This window comes from Acipenser ruthenus, chromosome 9 (genome assembly GCF_902713425.1).
Source record: "Acipenser ruthenus chromosome 9, fAciRut3.2 maternal haplotype, whole genome shotgun sequence".
Lineage (NCBI taxonomy): Eukaryota > Metazoa > Chordata > Actinopteri > Acipenseriformes > Acipenseridae > Acipenser > Acipenser ruthenus.
In genome coordinates, this window is record NC_081197.1 from 45,302,059 (window position 1) to 45,325,903 (window position 23,845).

The 23,845-nt window shown below is 38.8% G+C and overlaps 1 protein-coding gene across 16 annotated transcripts in view; it reads left to right on the forward strand.

Moving 5' to 3' along the window:
* LOC117406144 (peripheral plasma membrane protein CASK) overlaps nt 1-23,845 on the forward strand; it is a 163,714-nt gene that overhangs the window by 123,486 nt on the left and 16,383 nt on the right. For 8 of the 16 annotated variants that reach the window (XM_059030067.1, XM_059030069.1, XM_059030073.1 and 5 more), the window contains 7 exons: nt 11,355-11,432; nt 13,983-14,030; nt 14,603-14,683; nt 18,268-18,456; nt 19,400-19,478; nt 21,463-21,548; nt 23,438-23,506. In XM_059030067.1, the coding sequence (XP_058886050.1) occupies nt 11,355-11,432; nt 13,983-14,030; nt 14,603-14,683; nt 18,268-18,456; nt 19,400-19,478; nt 21,463-21,548; nt 23,438-23,506 (630 nt within the window). The remainder of the gene's footprint in view (nt 1-11,354; nt 11,433-13,982; nt 14,031-14,602; nt 14,684-18,267; nt 18,457-19,399; nt 19,479-21,462; nt 21,549-23,437; nt 23,507-23,845) is intronic. The other 8 variants (XM_059030072.1, XM_034009991.3, XM_059030077.1 and 5 more) reach the window with 1 other exon arrangement.

The following is a 23,845-nucleotide window of genomic DNA, read 5'->3' on the forward strand; positions in this document are numbered from 1 at the left end:
TGGGTATTATAATCTGATATAAGTATTGTAATTTCTAGGCCACCCTAATCTGTAAAGAATGGTGTGACCCATTTTAAATATATTTAATTCTCAGAAGTTAAAACATTTTTTTGTTGGGTGTTTGGGGGGGGGGGGGGTGTGTAAGTGTCGTTTTTTAAAATCACCTTTCAAATAAATGTTAGAAATTTCGAATTCATCAATTGTATGCTGTAGTTTTTTTCATGAAATGCGTCAATATAAACTAATTTAAGTATTTTAGTATGTACAAACTGGAATCTGAAATTCAACTGGCTACATGTTATGCTTTGACATGCTCTGTGTACAGGTGATGAGCTCCCATTATATAGTGGAGACACCCTATGTGTTTAGGACGGTCTTCAGCGTGTTATTGAGTAGTAGTTTCAGAATCGGGAAACAGAGATGCCTATCATATCTAGCCAACTACATATGCTAAAGAAGAGCTGTGTAGCTCATGCCACAAACGGTGAGTATGGGCCTGATGACCTTTCACCTCCATTTTTTTTATATTTTAAATTTCAAGGGTGTTATTATTATTATTATTATTATTATTTATTTCTTAGCAGACGCCCTTATCCAGGGCGACTTACAATCGCAAGCAAATACAAATACATTTCCAACAAAAAATAGTGAATTGACATAAGAGCTCAAGTAACCCCATTCGGTCTACTGAGCTGTAATAACCTTATAGCCTCAGAAAATGGAAATATACAGAGGAACCAGTCTTTGTATTTTTTTGTATTTATTCTTATGTAATTATTGTTTTTTCAGTACGATTTATAGGCCCTTAAAATGGTGTCCTTGTTGGTGATTGTTGAACTCATTTGAATGGCTATTGGCAATGTATAACTGATTAGCATGACTGATTTTACACCCTGGTAAGGTTAACTGGACAGTGCTAAAATTCAAAGACTCAATTTTCCAACATGTGTGCTTATCAGGAGAAATTCAGCTTCTCTGTCAATTGAAACTTTGCCTTAAAAGTGTTTGAAAAGCAGAGCATTTTCACATTAAGGTGGTGTAAAAAGAACGCTGGTATTGTTGAACACCCCTGTGAAGACAGAATATTGTTTAATGAGTGCTAATTTGCCTCATAAACCTGAGCTGGCCAGGGTCCGGCACAATGGATTTAAAACTAAAGGCCAGCTTTGTTGCAGCCAATTGTAAGGAATTCTTTTTGTATGTTAAGGACACTTTTTTTTGTGCAAAGTAGAAAACTGGTTTTGCTCAGTTCTTTGTCGTCTCCTTGTCTCTTTTATGACACTCACGAACCAGAGTTTAGTTTCTTTATAATGGGTTGGAGTGCTGAGGAAATGCACAAACTGTCGGCAGAAATTAAAGTAAGGCAGGTGTCTTTTGTAACATAGATAATTGCGCCTGTGAGTAAGTGAAGGTATAGGGCTGGATTTTTTGTTCTGTTTTCACTAGTACAAAGTTTGCCTCTAGTTGTAAAGCTAACAAGAAACAGCAATGTTTTGGGTAGAATCTGTTAAAGGAACCGTGTTTCTTACTAGTTTTATAACATTAACATTGTTTGTCCCCTTGTTATAAAAAAGAAGGGGAAAAAAAGGGAAACTTTGCACTGGTGCAAACAAAACAGAATTCTGGCCCATAAATATTGTTTTAAGGGACCTGTTTCAGTACTGTCCAAGTCAGTTAGTACAAGGCGGTTTGCAAAGGTGTTAGCTGTGGTTTCTATAAGAGATAGATAAAAAAAAAAAACGTGTTGAATCTATTTTCTGTTGACTGGTTTTGTTGACAAATCAACAGTTTTCTGTGGATTCGTAACACAAACTGTGGATTGGTTTATCAACAATATATCTGCCCCGCACTCCCCTTCTCTTCAAAGCCACACAGCCACTTTTAGTTAGAAGATTCGTAGAAATGAATCAATCAAAAGATTAATGGGTGACATCACAGATATGTTTTAAAAATGGCGAATGGTAAAAGGCAACATTTTATTAGTGCCCAGTTAAAATAAAAACCTGGATAAAAAGAAATGCTGTACATCTGTAAAACACATTCAATCTTAGACTCATTCCAGGGCACAGCTAAGATCTTGTAAGAGGGGTGTTGTGCGAGACAGAGGGAGAGGGAGTAGCTAGCTCTGCAATCCAGCTGCTTCCTTTAAAAGGATCTGTAGTGGGACCGCCTCTATCAGCACTGAGCTGTGGTGGGCCGCCTTCTGGGGACAGTTTCCATGGGGGTCTCTGAATACAGATGTCTCTCCATTTACAAGTTAAATTTTCACACAGAAGGAGCAAGACAATATCTTCTTTTGTGAGTCTGGATGCCTTTACACGGTGGTAGTTCAGCCATTTAGGAAGCTGTTCTATACATTAAGATATCACTGAGCACCCGGCTTTTAGGAAAGCATTAAAGTTGCATTGGTGAGTCTGTTTTTTACTTACGATATAGTAGTTTGTTTCTAGGGGGTTATTGTTGTTGTTTTTTTTTTCATGTCATACAGACATGTTTTTATGTAATAAGTGTTCTTCAAAATATAAAGTAAGTTATAATGGTCACTTTCTAAGTGTTTTGTATTTACTGGAAACAGTTCAGTTTGGTGTTTTGGATACATTTTTCATGGTATAGTCCCATTACCATTAAGAGTTGTTTACTTATAGGGACATTTGTTGAGACTGTGTTGTGGAAGTTCAGCTCAGGAGAATGTGTGTTCTGATGTGCAAGTAAGACCATGCTCTCTGAGATAGTAGTGTCTGAGGAAGTTGGGATGTTTCACATAAGGCAATGAAATGCCCATTAAAGGATATGAAGCAGAGGCTACTGATTTGTATCATTGGCTATCTCTGGGAAGAAGGCAGAACAATAATAATGGAGTTGACTGCACAGCGATGACTGTCCTCTGTAGATACAAAAGGTGGATGCTTTACTGGTTGCTGACTAGACACACTATCCACACATCTGTAGTGTTCAGGATTACGCGTTGAATATATGCCTAGAATTATAAACTAAAATGTCAGACATTGTCAATTGTACCCAGAGTGTTTAATGCTGAGCACTAATCCTGTGACTTCGCATCAAACAAAGGGGCACACAGAGTACAGTGATTCAATCTGGGAGTATCTGCTGTACTCTGTGTATTTAAGTAAATGTGCAGTAATTATGTGGGTTAGTGTCTCTTGAGGGCTGCTTGTTGCCACTAGACCATAACTAGTACAGAGTCCTGTTAGAAAACTGAACTGACATTGAGAGGAAAAAAGCATAGAAGAATCTTATCCAGTGTCTAAAGAAAGTGGAAGCTTGAAGCATGTGTTTATAAAACATAAACAAACAAACAAAAAAGCAACTGGGTTTTGTTTGGGCATGTGTATTATTATGTTTATGCATTTATTTTCTTTGTTGGTATTGCTGGAACTTGGGGCTCCTGAGTGGCGCATCCGGTAAAGGAAATGTGCAGGATGCGCCCTATAGCCTGGAGGTCGCCAGTTCGAGTCCAGGCTATTTCACTGCCGACCGTGGACGGGGGACGGGGGACGGGGGTTGCTTAGGTCGGCCATGGTGTCCTCGGCTCACCGCGCACCAGCGACCCCTGTGGTCTGGCCGAGTGCCTGCGGGCTTGCCTGTAAGCAGCCCAGGGCTGCGTTGTCCTCCGACGCTGTAGCTCTGGGTGGCTGCATGGTGAGTCTGCAGTGTGTAAAAAAAGGGGGCGGCGAACTTAATATTTTCAGAAATGTGTGATTCAGATTGTGATTTGAAATGGATCCTCCATTTGCTAAACTAGCTGCTTGTCACTCGTGTCCCTAAAAAAACAACAGTATTAGCAATGACATGATGTTTCAATACCTAGGGTTGCTTAGCAATAACTGGTGCAGTCATAGACTAATTGTTCTTTGCACTGAATAGCAAAACTTAAGTCGCAGCAACACTATAGACACTATTTATAAACTACTTGTTGCTGTTTTTAGATTGCTTTTTCTTCCTTGGGGGAAAAGGTGTGCCTAACATTGCAAGGCTTACAAGATTGCTTGAATAATCTCCTCCCCCATGGAAGTATTGTGACTGCTGGAAAGTTTTCTTTGATTGGTCAGGTATAAAACTGAATTAAATCTGTTTTGTCTTCATGCAAGGATTAAGGCAGACATGGCTGACTTATTCAGGTCAGACCTGATCCTGCAATGCTACCGTTACTAAAGTGCATTGCTTTTTTTGTTTGTTTTTGAAGATTCAAGGTTTTGACTGCTCAGTGTTTTTTTGGAATTGAATGTGAGCTAGTTTACACTCAAATGTTCAAATATACTGCGTGTAGTGTTGTCTTTGAAAGGTAACTAACATTTGTCCAGCTTTTCATTTTGCAAAGGTTAAGTGCATCACCCACGTATTTTCCATAAACATGCAATTATATAATTAGGTGTAAATGTGGAACATGTGTTAATGTGAAAAAGAATCAAAACGTCTGTAGCACAGAAGCAAATCGTATTCATACAAAGCATTGCGTTAATGAGATTTGCTTTTGTGCCTCACAAAAAATAAAGCTTTGTTGTGCCTAAGTCAGCTGCAGTTATTTTAATTGGCCACAATAAGGTGCTGCTGCAATGCAAGCTACTGTATATGTCGCAAGCAGCATCAATTACCTGTAGGCAAACAACGTGTATTTTTATTTAAATTATAAAAACATGATTACTGTTCTATATAATGTTTTATGGATTACCTGTAAAACAAAAAAAAGGATTTTCAATCAAATATAAACAGAGGTGTTTCCATTGTCCAGTACTTCTATATTAAAAAAATCAAAATAATAATCATAGGTCATTTAACTTAAATTGCCTAATAAGTCACCACCTTTTGCTTAGTTTTGTTTCTTTGGAATAAAATACAGTTTGATATACCGTATTTACTCAAACTGAAGTCGCACTTTTTTGACCGATATAAAAATTGAAATTTGGGGGAAGCAACTTGGATTTGGTTTTTTTCAGTCAGGGGACCAATTTACATTTGCACATGTCAATTACTGTGGTGCGCTTGAACGAGAGCTACTGTACACAGTGATGCCCACTGCAGTAACTCCGCTTCATACAGTGTCATGCTTTTAAAAAAGCATTATTTAAATAACTCTTGCATAAAGCTTTGTGAATATGGTCTTATTTACAGTATTGTATATGAACAGTTTTGTTATAAATGCAGGCATGTAGGTAACAAATGTTTAAAATCAATTTTCTTCAGGAAAAGGTCTCATACCTATGGGTATCATCATGTACAACCTAAAAGATTAGACCTGGTTGATTTTCTTTTTTTTTTGTTTTGGGAGTTGTAATTTTCTTTTTTATTTTCTCCAAATTTAAGTATTTTATACCTTAATAGTGAATTATTGAATAACAGATTTGTATATGTTTTTTCCCATAGAAAATGCTTGTAACTGTGTTCAAGCATTTTAAGGGCAACAGGTATTGGAACTAGCTTTGATAAGACACATCACATGTAACCTGAGGAGGGGGAGAATAATTGTTAATCACAGAACATGAGACTTTGGGAGTGACCCTTAGGGTGTCTTCTGTTAGTACTGTATGTAACGTTGAGGATACATAGATGAAAAAAAAATGCTCTTTGAATAAGAAACCTGTCTACAAGAAACATTAACTCGGCTAAGATATGTCTCATCTGAAGATTAGATCAAATGACTTAATCATTATTGACACTGCTGCAGCTGAACTCTAATCCACTAAAAGGTACAGCTTAGCACCCCGTCTTAAATCACAGATTGCACACTTTCAATTAGTATGGAAAACTGAATCATGATAAGCTTGTGCTGGCTGCGCTTGACTCATGACAATTCGTTGCATGGTAACAGTAGAATCCGATCACATTCCTCTATGATCCTCAGAGCAAAAAATGTTTCCTCCTTAATCTTTTGTATCTCATTAAATCTCTGCTGCATTAAAAATGTAATGCTGCAGTATATAAATATATCAATAACCCAGACAGTCATGGTTATGGGTGATATTTTCAAATTTCTGGTTCTTTAAGCCTTTGAAAGCATATGGTAAATGCATATGCTCCTGAAAGCCTAAAATAGGTGGGTATTTTGTGCACGTGTAGTAGGGGCCAGAGATTTACTGGTTGATGGTGTCTGAAGCATTGGTATCCCAGACTGCCAACGTGACCAGGAAAGGAGTGGCACCACTGTGTTAGTTAAGGAATGGCAAATGTCACATACTGCTGTCTGTCTGTGTGGCTGGAAACTACTGGTTACTGACATTTTGGGTAGACAACAGATGCAGATGATTGTGAAATAAACCATATGCACAGTAACTCAAACTCTTTATGTAGGTGCCAACAAGTTGTATCAACCATTCCTGCACGCATGCATACCACAACCAGATATGGAATTAGATGCATGTGTTCATAATTTTTTAGATGGTTTTGCGTTTACTTGCTGGGTCGTCACTGAATAATAACGCTGCCAGTAGGGTACCAGCAATGGTAACCTTAGTGTCAGATTTATTAAAGAAAGCAAAACAAAACTAAAAATCAACTGTTAACCACACAAGGCGAGCTCTAGCCTCATTAAAAGAGACATCCCGCTCCAGGTACCTAATACACTACGAAACCCTGGCTGGGCAGAGCCTTCACAGGCACCGTCTTGCAGTTGAAGGGCTCCTCGGTGTAAACAAAGCACCCCTTTGTATAGCATGGCGCTGCAGTCGCCTCGAGCTGTGGCGCAGACGCTTCTTGAGCTGTGCTCAGCCTCCCCAGGCAATCCAAACCTCCCGATCAGCTCAGTGCCGGGCGAGCCTACCTGCTCAATTGGTTGCCTGGCAACGAGTCACCTGTTATGCGTCCCAGCTGCACACATCCACGCAAGAGCCAGCGACGGTCCTTCCTGGCACGGGGCTACTGAGTGATGTAGAGGAATACTGAATTAAACCATGGTATGGTATAGAAGCAGGTGCAATCACAGAGCTGAAGGGCTACAGTAACACTATTTCTCAGGTACCAGGAACAAGCACAATGGCAAAAAATCACATGCATTCGAGCAAAATGCCAGCCATTTGAGCAATATATAAAAACAAACTATTCAGAATGATGGAAAACATCAATAAAAAAAAGTTGAAGGGGTAAAAATAAATGCATCTGTATCATTTTATATGTAATGTGTTTTTCTTTTACACTGAAGAGTGTCTGTTTGTGATAAATAGTATGATGTATCCTGAGAGCTCTCACTGTAATTTCAAATACCTATTAATAGAATCTCTCGAATTAACTAAAAAGTTAAGATGATGAAAACTTTAGAAATCTTTTAATCTACATAGCTGTACTGAAACTTGCTGGGTTTTCTGCTCTTTGTTGAACTGCTGTAGTGATGGGTTGCTTTGGTGCAGCTGGATTGTGAGGTTATATGCATCATCCTGAGTCTGTTTAATTAAATAGCAGCCTGGGCTACACAGTGGAAAGGACTGCACTTCGAACCCTTTCGAAATGCTGTTGAATGTCACACAGTGGTCTAGTTTCATATCTCAAAACCGGTTAATAATAAGCTACTGTATTCGTACAGTTTCTAAGAGTTTTAAAAAGAACCCAGATTAAACGATAAACAACGAGATCAAAGGCTTTTTAAATGTGCCCTTTACATTGGAGGATGTGAATTAACGCTCTGCAACTCTGAGTTTGGTATTGTGCTTTCATTTTCCCGGTCCTTTGTGGGTTGTCTGGGAGGTATAAGAATTAGCTTTTTTTGCAACAGAAGTTTGCCAAGTTTTTTTTTTTTTTTTCACAACTACTGCAGCGAAAATTAAAAAAAAAAAAATAATCAATTTATAAACCAGCAATAACAGAGAAGGATACAATGTAATTTCATGTTTCTGACCTTTTGCTTCTGCAAAATAAACTTTAGTTTAGGTGAAGTTTGTATGTTTTGCAAGAGAATTGTAGAGCTTTTGCTGCTGTTCCCATGTTTGATAAGAACAAATATTCTGTGTGTGATAAAAACAACCATCTGCCTAAAGACAAGGCTCACATATTAATGTTGTTGTTGTTGTTTCTTTATTTCCCTGTGAGGGCTGAAGAAACTTGGTCAGAACATACTTTGAGCTACATAATGCAGCACTAAGTATTTGATACAGATGTTCACACAGACAAAGATTTGTTTGTTTTAGAATGTTTGCTCCCAGCAGCTTCAATTACAATATAGCGCTCTACTCAATTATGTTTGAATGCAACAAAAACTGTTTTTCTGTGTAGTTGAACATCAGATAGCTTTCACGATAGCTTCTGGTTTGCTCCTGCCTTATTTGGAAATGTATGTATTTTAGATTTATCCTTCAGACACTTTGTGGCTTTTTGTATGTTTGATTACAAGGTATATGTTGAAAGGTATATTCATATATATTTTTGCACAAGATATTTAGTGCAGGTGATTAAACAAAGGCTGTCCTTCGATAAATAGGTCAGGAATCCAGCTACGAATGTGTTGCATCTGATGACGGTGGTTTGGTGTTTTTGTTTTCCTTTCTCATGGCCTTGTCTAGTTTCACAGTTCCGCACGGTTGAACACAAGTTTGTTCTCATACCAATAAGACATAATGCTTCCCCTATGGAGAACTTTTCTGACCTCATGGCTGGCCTGCCAGCTGGCAGCTCCTCTGTATATTCCCACCAGGAGCTGATCTCGGTGTTTCCCAAGCACAGGGTGTTTATACTGTACAGCCACTCGGCCAAGTTGCAGTGCTGCTGTGGAAAACAAAACGTTCACTGCAGGACAGTGGAACCAGGAAGGTGGAACTACCAAACTATGGGCAACTTTGTGCTGTGCCTCCCACCATGAGTCATAGAAGGCTGTTACTGATGCCTGTAAGATTTGTTGCGATACCTGCTTATTTTATCCACCTCTCTACATGTCTTTCATCATTGAGATATATTAAAAATAAGAATTCAGCATTTTTACAGGAGAACGACAATTCTTGACGGATGTCATCCTTCTAGTTAGGGAAGATTTGTTTGGTTTCTTAAGTTAATCTAAATTTAAATTGCATAGAACAGCACTTCACACTAAGCACAGTGTTGTTGATCAGATAATGTTATGTTATGTTCTTGCTGTAAGGTTCATTGAAACGTGTTGTGAGAGAGTTGCACCAATGTCCCCTTGCACCATGCTTTGGTTGAGAGATGTCTTGTCATTTACTAAAGCCAACAAGGTTTTAAATCCTAGTTCTAACCTACTGTCCTACTGACCAGTTGGTACCAGTGAGGTACAAAGGTATTGGTCTTTCCTTGCTAACTGTACACAGTGTTTAGCTGAGCAAGTGCACTGTAGTGTTTTTTTTTTGTTTGTTATTTGTTTTTAATTCCCACAAAACTTCCTCTAGAGCTGAAACCTCGCTCCTAATAAACCCTTTTTTCTGAGCAAATGGAGTGAAGGAGGAAACCGGAAAAAAAGTCTAATCCGAGGTGATCTGGATCTGCTTTTTGTGTGTTTTGCAATTCCAAGGAGTCAGATATCAGTAATAAAATCCTTTCTCGACATAACCAGGGCTAGTGTTACAACCTTGAATTGCTTTAATTTCAGCCTTGAGGCCTGAAGGAGTCATTTTGATACGTATTGTATAAATAGCATTGTATTTTCTACATGAATGATAGGGAAGTAAGGTATAAATAAAGGTGAAGATGATCTGTCCACAGCTTGTTTTAATCTGAACTCCCGGATTGGTTAGTGATTTAAGTAGTAAAGCTGTTTTGTTTTTATTACGTCTATGCTTTTCATTTGGTTTAACTGAAATTGGATGCCTGGAGTTGAGATGTCATTCGGTTCAATTTGGGTCTTCCGTTTTGTATTAGTTTCATAGTGTCTTCTTGTTTTAGTTTGTGTGGTTTACTGTAGGAAGTGGTGTGCTCGGTTTAAAAAACGACTGCAGTTTCTACATGAGACAGCGAAGGGGTTGATTTGATCCACTTTTTATACCCTGCTTGGAGAAGCCACAGCTTGATTTTATTGGAACAGTTTACAGTGTTTGGGAATTAGCCTTGTTTACATCAACTACCTAAAGGGTGCAACTTTTTATTAAATAAATCTTTTATTAAGTTATAATAAAATTATAATGAAAGACTAGTTACTTATTAAAATGTTGCACCCTCATTTCCCTGTTCTTTATTCCGTTTTTAAATGCAAAATTAAGGACTTGGGGGGGGGGGGGGGGGGGATTCAAAAGCTCATTTAGTTGTTTCACTGGAATATAAGTGACTAATGTATTGATGTTAATACAATTACGAATAGTGATTGTAATAAAGTGTATCTATCTTAAATATATATTATAACTTTATTAAATATTAGTTGCTTATGTAAGTGTTGCACTGTTATCCTGGTAGAACCTACAGTGGTGGGGGGGGGGGGCGAGGAGAGAGTGTTGGTTGCCAGTCTGTCTGGCTTCACCAGTCCTGGACATGCATTTGTACCCCTAGAATACTGACGGGAGATTGGGGTTCAAATGGCATGGTGAAGGCAGATGGAGGGCGCGATTTAATGCAAAGAGATAAATAGAAGTGCATGCCTGAGCACAGTTGTGTGAGTGAGTGACAGAGGCTGTCTCGGTGAGAGCGAGAGGTAGACTGGAATTTAGCACAGAGAGAGAAGTTTTTATTATTTTGTTTTGCCTTGGCGTGGTCCGTAATTGTTTATTTGTCCTTTGAGCATGAAGCTACTGCCTGTGTGGAGCCTGCTTTGATTTTACATGTGACGTTACAATATGTTGTTTTAGGAAAATCATATTTTTCTAAATATTGTACTGTTTAATAGAAGAGGAGGTGCAAGAGAAAAAAAAAATCTCTGAAAGGGGGACAGCAAAAAAAGTTTGAGAACCCCTCACTTAAAGGATGTGTTGCAGTAAGAATACCTCTGTTAAGAAAGGGGAACAAGACTAAACGGCTAAAATATCCACAAAAACACAGAAACTGGACTATGGAACAATGGTCAGAGGTGCTTTGGACTGTTGATGGATGGACAGTGACACCTGTGCCTTCTGCCAGTTCTGTTGTCAATTCAACGCTTGTTGTCTTTCTATTCCTTAAGGATGTTAGACAGCTTTCTGAGTCTTCCAGTCTTGGGTTTGTCAATTACAGATGATGTTTCTCTGTACTTGTTGATTATGCTTCGGATACCACACCTTGAAAACCAAGTCAAAGTTGTTATAATAGTAGAAAACACGAGTGGAGGCTTTGAGTAAATTGTTGATGCTCATAGTGCATCAGAGTAGAAAAATGCAACATGTCTAAGACTTTTGCACAGCAGTGTACATGCTCAGGGCTTTATAACTGCTCACTCTTAAGGGTTGAAATGAAATACATGTAGGAGACTAACGCTGTCTTCTGTTTCATGGTTCTTACAGCTGTATGACAAGATCAACACAAAGTCGTCCCCGCAGATCAGGAATCCCACAAGTGATGCTGTACAGAGAGCCAAAGAGGTGAGCTGGCCAGTGCTCTCATTCATGCTGATGAAAACAAAGTAAAAACCAGCAGTGCTAATGGGGGCCTTAGGACTAGTGAACATGTAGTAGGAGCTCAGCTTCCACATTCAAGTGTTGACAAACATTTTGGCCTATTTTCTAAATGTTTACTACATCTAGTCTTTGATAAATGCCTACATGAACTTTTTTTAATTTAATCATATATGTCCTTCAAGTTATGGCTGTTACATTATGTACCCGAGACCTGTGTATCTATCTGTTTGTCGCTGTTAAGCGGAGTTACCTTTCCTAGAATGATAAATCAGTGTTGAAAGGTTTTAAAAGTATTTGGTGGATGTATATATTGTGAACATTTTCAGATGCTCAAAGATAACATGAGCATATGAATTGCCACCAGACCCACTTTTAATGCAGTGAAGAGACAGACAGCCCAATGAAGAATTAAAAAAAAAAAAAAAGCAAGTGTATTATAAAAGGATGTAATAATTTACCTGCCTCTAGAGAATAACTTTCTTTGCTGGATCAGGCACTATGGTCCACGTTTGAGAAGGAATTTGTGTTCATTCTTAACAAATGCGGACAATAAGTTAGCAGTATTTTAAGTAGTGTATTAACTAAAAAGCTCAAGTAGTTTAAATAAAGGTTACCTTGATACTAGAAGTGTCCACATTTCAGATCGTGTTTTCTGTGGTGAAGCTGTATCATAAATATCTTTCTTGGAACTGAATGCTTCGACCACCCATTGTTGTGTATATGTTCTCCTTTTGTGTTAGCTCTTGATAAAGGTATGAAATGATATGAAAGAGATGATAACTGTGTTTTTTGCATGAAGCACTCCTACTTTTACAATTGTTTTCAATGTGATTGAGAAACCGCACGATTCTTTTCTCTTAACTGGGGTGTCTCACAGTTTTTCTATTGCATGAGGTCAGAATCATCTTTCAGATTGCAATCACGATTCTATTGTCAGAATAAAGCATATGATGTTTAGAACGTACAGTGTTAAATGCTAAAACATGTTTTATAATGCAAAGGCCTGATTCTGTGGTATTGAAGAAATGCCAGGTTATCTGAGGGAGTGAGAGTGAAGCTTTAATCGTAGCACTGGAACAAAAGTCATGGCACAATCGACTTCATAAAGTTCAAATTACATTTTTCATGTCTCCATTTAAAATTATTTTCAGTAAATAAGGAAGCAAACCTTGTAAAATGTGTATTTACTAACATAGATTAAAACACAAATGTAAAATATTTAATTTAATGTCACAGTAATCTGCAGAAAATTTCCAATTTCCAGTGTTGGTTTTATTTTTCTTACAGTGCAGTGGGGAAACAACCGCTAATAAAACAAACCATCAAACAAAATAAACCTAGCTTTCTGTTGGAGAACTAACTAATCAATACTTTGTGTGGTCCCTGTGCATACATGTAGTGGTCAACCCATTACACTGCAGGGAACAAAGCTTTCATTCTCAACCACAGTAATCATATTGGTGCGCTTTTAAGAATCAACCGCTTATAAGAATCAAATCATCCGGGACAGATGTGATTCTTAGAAACAGAGTGCACTGTACCTCCTAATCTGTGCTATTACCTGGCCTCTTCTGTACATAACACTTTCCCAAATGCAAGACCATGGCTACTAACCTGCTCCACTAACACCAAGCTTTCAGCTCTAACGCACCTATGCCATCGTTACTCTCCTACGTCATTCAATCACTGTCAGCAGTCAACCGTATTAGATCTTAATATATTATCATTGATCTTAGATAAAGACAAGGAGTAAGTTTATAGTCTGAATCTATAAGGGGGGGGGGGGGGGGGGTTACTCTAGCAGATCCTTTACGGTGGATGTTTGTTTGTTCATCACAGAAGAGACTTTTTAACGAGAACTGTCTTCAAGTTCATACTGCACAGCTGTAGCGTGTTATTAATTATGACCTGACAGATGTAATAATGTGCACCCATTCATGCTGTGTTTATTCTGGGTTTTTAGCTTAATAAAAATACACACAAGCTGTTAATTTGGCCATAAATTTGACAGCAATTGTATTTTTTATTTGCTAGAAGTAGTTGTATTTCCTTAGGTGTACAGTATAAGCCTCACTATGTATTCAGAATGATTGTTAATGGTAACTTCTACCATTTGCAGGGTGAGTTTTATGGCATGCATGAATTATCCATAACGCTTCCAGAATATGGTTGTTTCTTTCTGGGGTAAATCAAGATCTCAAGTTTCCTTTTGCACTGCTTTTCCTTTCTACACTTCTCACCCACAAGCAGTACTGAAATGCTTTAAAAAATATCTTTTGCAAGTTACTGTTTTCAAAATGACCAGGGTGCGTGGGTATTGGTGATCACTGATGATGGGCAAAACTAACCAACTACCTCTGACTGATTCTTCTTGATTTGGTTGACTCTATATGAACGGAAGCCTAAGACCTGGATAAAGCTTTACTAACATGACCTGTCTTAGTAATTCATATTATCATTGTAGAGCTGGTAGAAAGCACTGTATAATTCACCTGTGTGTCTTCTTACACTAAGAATTCCACCGACGACGAAGCCAGCGCAGCTTTGAAACATCTGGAATATGTAAGCCGGAGGCATTTTAAAACTTTTAACTTGTCATTGTCTTTTTAAAGCATTTTGGCATTTTATGTGGGCAGAAAAAAAAAGACCAGTACCATGAACAGTAAGAAAAAAAAGAAGAAAAAAAGGAAAAAAGTTGTTCTATATTTAAGTAATACTGCACATAGCTATTTTTCTTTTTTTTTTTTTTTACTTTTGTATCTTAACAGTTAGACAATTAAACATTGATTGAATAATATACAGTCAAACATGAGGACTATAAGGAGTGAATCAGTAAAGGTAATGATGATGGATCCCACATTTTACAGTGAAACCCCTCAGGAATACAGAATGATTTCATGAGAAGACTTGCTTGATCATAAATGGCTGTGGTTCACATTTTTTAACACCACTACCTTTTTTTGTGGTATCATGTGATCATTTTAAGGTCAGATTGATTCAAGAAAACCGAGAAGGGGGATTATTTGCTTTCTATTTTCTTTTTGCTTCACGTGATAGCTGAGCTTTTATAACCACCTATGCACTGCATATCTAGTACAAGTTCAAGGATGTTTCAAACTCTATATATTTTGCAGGTACTGGAAGAGATTTCATGTTACCCAGAGAACACTGATGCTAAAGAACTAAAGCGGATCCTCACACAGCCCCATTTTATGGTGAGTTCAGCACACAAATGTATTGGGAGTGAAGTCCAGTGCAGTTATGTCAGAGTTCATTTAATAAATGTCTTTTTTTTACGTGGATATATTAAAGATTTAATACGAAAGACAATATTCCGTTTTGCGTTATAAGGCAGAAACATTTAATACAGTCAGTTTTCAAGTTTCCTGATAGTATGAATTTTCTACAAGGATCCTGGACAAATTTAGCTGTCGCTTATTGTAAATTACTTCTTATAATGCAAATTCACTTAACACAAATTTCCTGTTAGTGTGAGTTATTTTGGAGCCCTCCCAAGGGAAAAAAAAATTGAATAAAATGAATTGCCGTAGTTTTAACAGCTGAGTGTAAAGGATATTAGGAAATGTATTCACTTGCATCCAGATTGGCGCCTCTGTTCTGTATTTTAGTGCTGTTTGGGGACTACAGATCCCATGATGCATTTCGAGTTCTCTTTGTGCTCATGCAAAAACGTGCATTATCTGTGCAGACGAAAGTGGAGGTGTTGAAAGTGGTGGATAATGCACCACAGTACAAGAAAAAGAAAGATTTCAACATTCCCACGACCACTTTGTCAACCATTCTTAAAAACTGGGGTACAATAATAATTACTGTAACTTCAGTAGAAACTGTCTATGCATTTGGCTTAAAATCTGATAATAAGAATTACTGATAAGACTTTATTTGCTGGTCCCTTGAAATTTGTATTAACAAGAATTGACTGCATTGGTTATCTTAGGGATATGGTTACTTTGAACATGTGGCACAACCAGACATTTTGTGTGTGTGTGTGTGTATCTATTGGTACCTTCACACAGATCATCAGAAATAGGTTCTTGGTTTGAAACAAGTTGTGTGGTAATTAGCTTGCAATGCCAGTGGTGCAGTAAAGAGATTTATAGGAGGGGTTATGGGTCAGAAGCTGGTGGATTCTTTAAGCTGGTCTGCGCTGCTTAATCTTGTCACTCCTTTCAAAAGCTAATTAAGTACATGTTGATTATGGATGGGTTTTTTTTCTATTGCAATACAAAGTGTTAACCCTGATCTACATGCAATAGTGATAACTTACAACACAAAAGAAAATAATCACTAACCAACAGTGTCATCTGCTAAGCTCCTAACGAGGCAACTTTGTCTTGCATTTTTACGCTGCACTGTTCTTTAATGAGCACTCAAACTGGAGGGAGGCAGAATTAAAGGAATTCCCTTAGCGTAGCTACCAAATAACAAAGCAGCAATGGGGGAGAAAGGGTTACTTGTACAGCCCCCTAAAGAGTTGTGGTTACATGGTGATGTCATCACAACCCTCCTGCCAGCAGTATATCTCAACAGGTGGGGGAGGGGAGGGGAGGGAGGCACTGTCAGGTACAGGCTGGTGAAATCCCAGCCAGCTTGTACGACTGCTGAGCGTGCAACAGGATGAGGAGGAGGCGGCAGAAGGAGAAACAGATTGGAAAGTGTATGTGAAGAGAACAGGGTTGTGCAGACATCCCCATGGCCTAGGTGAGAATGGGGCATTTCCAATTCCTGTAATATGGTTAGCTGTGTTCGTTCTTTGCCAGGCTTCTCTCCTCCTGTGTTTATGCTAGACCTTGTTTTCGTCGTTTTAGTCGGCAGGGTTTTTTGTTTTTGTACTGTATATAAAGTTATTTACAGACACTATTTAATTGTATGCTGTTTTGTGGCATCTTGTAAATTGCTTTTAGGAAGAGTGAAAAACACATTGAGGTGTAGGCGAAATACAAGTGGGGAAATTAAGTACTATAAATGTGGTGACTTAACTCGGGTGTGAGACAGTGAGTTCTGCTTCACAGAAAGCTTTCAGGAGGGCTTTTTTGATGCGTACTTGCGGGTTTCCAACATGTTTTGTTATACAGATAATTATAGATACCTTAAGCATATGGACAGACACATTCTGTTACTGCAAATCGCTTCTCTAAAATTAGTGGATGAGGCATGTGTACCATGATGTCCTTTTCAACATGTGGATGTCCAATGCCAGTATTGTCTGCATATCTCCACTTGATTCCAGTACAATCGTAGCTATAAGCAGGGGGCGAGCTATGCTTTTTGTATTCCAAACATTTATGCTGCATTGCGTACAGATGCAACGCTCTCTATGGACTGTTTTCTAGCTACTGTAGACAGAGAACCAGCGAATACACTGATGACACTGTTTTTAAGCAGAGTCAGCCAGTAAGACCTGTTTTTAAAACGTCAGTACGTTGACATTGATGACATTGCTATGCTCAAACCGCTCTTTTTTCAAGTTGTTGAAAGTGCTTGGAGAAACACAGTCATTCCTGCTGAAAAAAATAGACCATGCCAGCATTTTAGAACAGTTGTAGGACAGAAAATAAGTAATAAAATAAGTAATAAATAAGTTGTAGGACAGAAGATAACCAATTTGTGTTGGTTACACTATATTTGAAATGTGTGTCTACACCTTTAAATTTCAGGTTTGAATAAAAGTGTTCCTAACCCAGTATTGGCTCGAATTCAGTCTCTCTTGCCTGTGCTGTACTTTTGTTTAGTATGGGAAGACTGCAGCAGGGTCAGATATCAGATACAGTAGCTTTCTCTACCCCCCTCCTAAAATGGCCCCATCTGGGAGCCAGCCTGGTTATCTGACTGCCAGGATTCATTACCTTAAGACTGAAATGAGTGGGCTTTCAGAGGGAAGTTCTCTTAGCCACAGTCTTTAAAGACATTTTAAATATATATATATATATATATATATATATATATATATATATATATATATATATATATATATATATATATATATATATATATATATATATATATATGTATGGTACAGGAGGAGAGGGGAGATCACTGAACAGGCTGCCAGCCAAGTGCTGCTGGATAAGGGCTCACATTGATTCATTTGTTGGCTCCTGACAGAGCCCTGTAAGTTCCTGTGACCAGACTGACTGTAATTCATTAATAAGTCTGCGCTCAGAATATATTAGCTCAGCTGGAGACTTTTAAACATCAGTGGCTCGTTACATAGAATACTTTGTGAAATTACCTTCATTTCCTTCGGTAAGTGTGCTGCAGAAACCAACGTGACATGTTAGTCAATACTTTAGACAAGGGAAACTTATGGTTAAGGGTTATGCTCAAACTTACTGCATAAGATTTATGCAGCCGGCTGTGGAGGAATTTCAATGAAGAGGAAGTGGTGGGAAAGTTTGATATATTGTCTGAAATAGCACAAGATGCAAAGTGGCATGTTATGGGACAAAGACATACTGTTTGTGAGAAACGTTGCGAGTTCCTCTCAAATTCACTGGATAACGAAAAGAAATAACCAAATAACACAATATGGCTTTATAAAGGCTTTGTGTTTCTACTTTGTGCTTGTTAATGTGTAACTTTAATGTGCAATCCCACTGGAGTGTTTACCTGGAAAATTAGAATTAATTTGCAATATCTTGGTGTGTATTTTGAAGTATTTTTTATAGACATGCAGTGCAGGGTACCTTCGAGTCTCCACTGTGTGCGGTACCTTCGAGTCTCCACTGTGTGCAGGACACCATGTTAGAGTGTTTTTCCTGTTTCTTGTACCCCGCAGGCCTTGCTGCAGACCCATGACGTTGTGGCCCACGAGGTTTACAGTGACGACGCGCTGAGAGTCACACCTCCGCCCACCTCCCCCTACCTGAACGGAGACTCCCCGGACAGTGCCAACGGCGACATGGACATGGAGAACGTCACCCGCGTGCGCCTGGTCCAGTTCCAGAAGAACACGGACGAGCCCATGGTAAGGCACTTGAATCATTTTTTGCGTGGTGGCGAGATCCAGAAGCATTAAAAATACATTAAAGCAGAGTTCTATAAATGTGACATTTAAGCAGTCGGGACCACCCTAGAACCTAAAAATGAGCACCCAGATTAGTTTGCTCACCCACCAGGTTTAATACAGGTGGACCTTCCATCGAAGGGGCGTTCTTCTGTATATCCATTACTCCCTGGTGACGTCTGTTAGGCCCGCCACTGGGACTGCCTGATTGATGATTAGTGGTATAGTAAAGGCAGCAATCCGCCTCACTGCACATGACTATTAAAATGATAGAGAGATTGGGCTGTATGTGGTCAGAAAAACAACATTTTAATAATGATACAGGTAATTACATTGCATTAAATTGTAAAAAGTAATATCTCTTGCATTGTGGCCGTTAGGGTAAGTCATTTCTTTTCATAGTGGTAAACAATTTTGCCTTTGTCCACCAGACCTGTTGAGTGTGAAGGTTACAAGTGATTATTAAATGAAATGGTTTTCTTCCTTATCTTCTCTATGATTCATGTTTTTCTTTGTTTGCTCTGCTTCGTAATCCATCCGGCTGGTATTATTAAAAGCCTTTCTGGTGACCCCACATTCCAGTTGTTGAGAGCCAGATGGTACAGAAATAAAATTTCATATCCCAATTATTAGACATACCAACTGAAAAACCTGATATGATAAACTGTAGCCTTGAAGGATGCAGCCTCAAACTGATTTCTGTCCCCTTGCCTTTAGTGCAATTACTCAAATATTGTGTATGAACTTGATCTTTAAGATGTGTTCACTTCTGTACAAAAAAAAAAAATCAAAGGTAAAGCCAAGTAGACAAATGTTTGGGCTAATGCCTTCAATCTAATAAACATTCAAGTATTTTCCAGATTTATTTATTTTTTTCTCCCCCCCCCCCCCCCCCCCCCAACAGGGCATTACTCTAAAAATGAATGAACTGAACCACTGTATTGTTGCACGAATAATGCATGGCGGGATGATCCACAGGCAAGGTAAGGGCTTGTTTGGGTTGTTTTGGGTCAGTTTTGATTGAACGGTCCATATATAAAGCAAATATATATATTGAAACATTTTAACACAGTGAAGATGGCTGAAGGTAAGCTGACAGATGAGAAGAGGGGTTAGACAACAGAGGTAGGCGAGATTGCTTGGGCGATTGACAGTCCTATTTGTAGGTCTTGACTGAGACTCAAATTGAGTTTGATACTGAAAGCTGTGCCAAACTTCGGATCTGGAATGAAAATAGGAGGCTGTGAATTAATATATCTCTTACTCAGGGAGTAAAGTTCTTTACAGTAGGCAGCTGCATTGAGTGTGTGTTTTTGTATCGGATCTCCAAACTGCAATCAGTGAGTCTGAGTAATCATAAAAGTGCCTGTTGTATTGTGTCACAGTACACCTCTATTACTATGGTTACCAGGACCCTAGATATAAAATGCTCAACCAGTCAGACACTGCCTTGTTAACATAGTAACTGGGCTAGGAGAGAGAAAGATATTGGACTGTTCCCTTTCAAGTAGGGAATATTAACCATTACAAAACGGGTCTTTCCCATTAAGACTCCCGAACCTGAAAACTTATACCAAAGACTCTCGTCCGAGCAGTGTGACATGGCTGCTGCTCCGCCCCCGCAAGCATAAAATAGCTACGCACACTGACAACGACGCCATTTTCCTTTTCAGCTGAACCTGATTGCATCAGGGAATTGATAAGCATTATCTTTCTTTCTATATATACCTTTATTGTGCTATTTGCATTATGCGTAGGTCTTATTCCGGTGACACTTGCAAGCCAGCCTGTCTGTATAGTTCTAAACAGGCTTTGTTGACAGTCCAGTTACAGGCGAAAGTCACCAAAGCTGAAGTGTGAAGTGTGAAACGCAAAATATTCCTCAGTGTGTTGGTACAAATACAGGTGCTTCTTCCCTGGTGTGCTACATTTATGGCATTAGCTGAATTCATGACAACTGCCATATAAATGGTTTGATGTAACCATTTGTTGCACTTGTTTTGCTCACATATTAACTTTTTCACTCAGGGTTGGAATATATAAATGGGTGGCTTGGGAATTTGTGGACTGTTTGTTTTCTGGTTTGAGTTCATCAGCTTCATTTATTTTGTCGATTATGATATTTCACTAGAAACATGAAAGCAGGTGTTTTGTGGTGTCTGTATAAAGTTGCAATGTTGCTGCGGATTTCTTAATCCACAGGCAGACATTCTGTTGAGTTTGTTTACATTTACAGTCTCAACTTTAGAGAAGCGTGCCACGCCCCCTTATTTCTGATACTTGCTTGCCACGACTTCACTCCAAGGACGTGTAGTCTGGCTCCTGCTACTATATGCAGAATTGGAACGCTGTTTTGACTGATAAATTTTTCTAGAAACTGTTGCATGATCAAGTCACCATGTTTTTAAATTCAATCCATTCCTATCTGTTTGTCGCACACCAAGATTGATGTTTCTCAGTGGCATTCCTGTTATGTGGAAGGCACACTCTGGTTTTGAGAGAGCAAAGTAGTAAGTCTTCTTCAGTGTCTGTGGGCCAGCAGATAGGCTTGTTTGGAAATGACGTCTAATTCACTGGCTGTGGAGAGCGCTATGTTTTTCAGCAGTGGACTTTGGGTTGCTAATGGAGTAACCCTGTGAGCAATGGCGCTGGAACAATTTTTATAGTGGGGGTGCTGAAAACCATTGAACAAAACTGTAACCCCTGTATATGATGGAAGCAGGTTCACAGTACTTCAATCCAGGGGGTGCTTCCGCATCCTCAGCCCCCTTAGTTCCAGCGCACCTGCCTGCGAGTATGATGGTGCACCTCTGTGGGTTATCCTTAGGTAAAGAGGTATCTCTGTTCTTAACAATAAAATAACCAATATCGTTTTATAATAAAGCCCCCTCCTGCTCTCTCGACTTGCTTTACAGTTGCAGATTTGCCAGAGTGATAACAAGCTTGTACCCTCTTCTTCCCTTCTAGGCACACTGCATGTTGAGGATGAAATCAGAGAAATAAATGGAATCAGTGTAGCCAACCAGACTGTGGAACAGCTTCAAAAGATGCTTGTAAGTAAACAGAGTGAGTGAGTGAGTGAGTGCTTGTGTCTGGATCTGTTACTTCTTTTAAAACCAAACTCTGGGTGACAAGAAACAAAAGTGGAATTAACAAGTAGAACTATCAGCTCCCATTGACACAGACGCACACTGTGGAGATATCAATCAATCAGTCATTCAATCTTTATTTTATGTAGCACCTTTCATAGTGGACCACCATCACAAAGCGCTTTACAAGATGCAGTAACAAGAAGAAAATCCATAGTACTTTAAATACAGAGAAATGCATAATACATGCTATACAGTAAAAAAACAAACAAAAAAAAAAAACACAATGCATAATACACTAAATACAGTGGAAAGTGCATAATACATGATAGTAACATAATACATTAAATAGTAGCAGCAACACATCAGCTAATAGCAGATATCAGACTTAAAGAGCATGGAGAGCAAGAGAGAACAGGTGGGTCTTGAGAGTTGTCACGCACCAAAGCTGGGAGGCTGTTGGGTCAAGGAGGACAAGCACAGAGGGAGCACCAGCATCAGCATTGAACAGGAGATCGTTCACAATCCGGAGCAGAGCATTTTCAGTACCGGAAACCAGACTGTAGCGATTCAAGCAGATTGTTATCCATGATATGTTTCAGCAGCTGACTGGCTACAGCCCTTTCAAGAGCTTTTGAGAGAAAAGGGAGATTAGAGATGGGATGGAAATTAAATAAGTGGGATTAATTCTGCAGACTTACAAGTACTATGTTGCCAACTAAAAGCAATAACAATAACCAAGCATCTGCATCATTTTTGAGCAATGTCCTCCCTACTGGAGGTATTTGCATTACGTGACAGACGTTACAGATTGACAAAAGGAGAATTTGCATATTATTGTTTCATAAAGCTGTTTATAATGTACATAACGTTTTTGTTGTGTGGCCATTTGTTTTCCCATATTTAAACTGTACGAGCGCAGTCTGATGTCTGTATTCCTAAACTTAGCCAGCTGTACGCCTGAGATTCCAAAGTTTTTTGTTTATGTAACCAGACCTGGGTAATTTGACTTCAAACGCTGAACCTGGAGGGTTCCCTGAGTGGTTCACCTGATAAAAGCACAGGTTGTGTGAAGTTTTCTTTCTTCGTTGGGGATTCCAGAGACAGCATCACATTGGCTCCATTGATCTTGAATGCATGTTTGCAGGGACACTTGCCGCAAAACCTGCTAAGCACTCTCTCACTAAGAACTGCTGGGAGTCTTTTTTCAATTAATGTAAACGATGGCGGATCTGAATACTATTTTAAATAATCAATAAAGGCCCCAAGGTTATAATACATCAAAAAGTTCACATATGTCTCTTTAGTTCGTAAATAATAAATATTTATTTAAACTATGAAAAAACTTTGTAATGGTTTTTAAATGATGGCAGTATTTAGATCTGCCGCTGTTTTAGACCCCATAAATAAACTTTGCATCTTTGTAGAAAAGAGTATGGTAAAATTGGCTACTTACTTATCTGTCGCAAAACTTGTTGCAGGGTAGTGCATGTATCTGGTGTATGTGATTTGAAGATTTTCTTTTCACATTGCAGGAAATAAATAGCTCACTAATAAAGTTGAGGTTGGTTATTACAGTGGTGAAGTCTTCTATATAGTAGAAGCCAGTGTTTTTGAGATGCTTTTATTTTCCACCATTATGTAATATTTATATGAAATTGTGATGATGAATCAGTTGCTTTATAGCTTTAGGTAAAATATTGATGTTGCACTGGCTGTTACTGAAGCAGCCCTGGCTGCTAACTCTTGTGTTTATTTCATCAGTCATGTCTGTAGAAGTTTAATCTAAAAGGTACCCAGTGCATCGCTGACTTTTTAATACCTCCTGCTTTTCCTCCTTCTTTTTGAAACAGAGGGAAATGAGAGGGAGCATCACATTCAAGATTGTGCCAAGCTATCGCAATCAGTCTTCATCTTGTGAGGTAATGGATTTAATAAGTGTGTTCATATTGTTGCTGTTGTGGGGTTTGTGGTTTTGTTTTATTTTTCAAAGCCCCTGTGACTTACTAATTGCCTGCTGGTGGCTGTTTGTTTGTTAACGCTTTTTTGGAGACTGGTTCTGCCTGTGCTGTTATTCTCTGCGCACCAATTTTACAACAAAGATACCGGAACCCTGGGAGGTGGCTGAACCTGCTCAGCCCCATCTCCATATCCATGTACTAACAAACATACCATTATCCGCACTGCCAGGAAAACGCTATGTGCCATGCTTACAGGCGTCCAAGGAGGTTTAAATACCAGTATAGCACAAGTTTCATCAT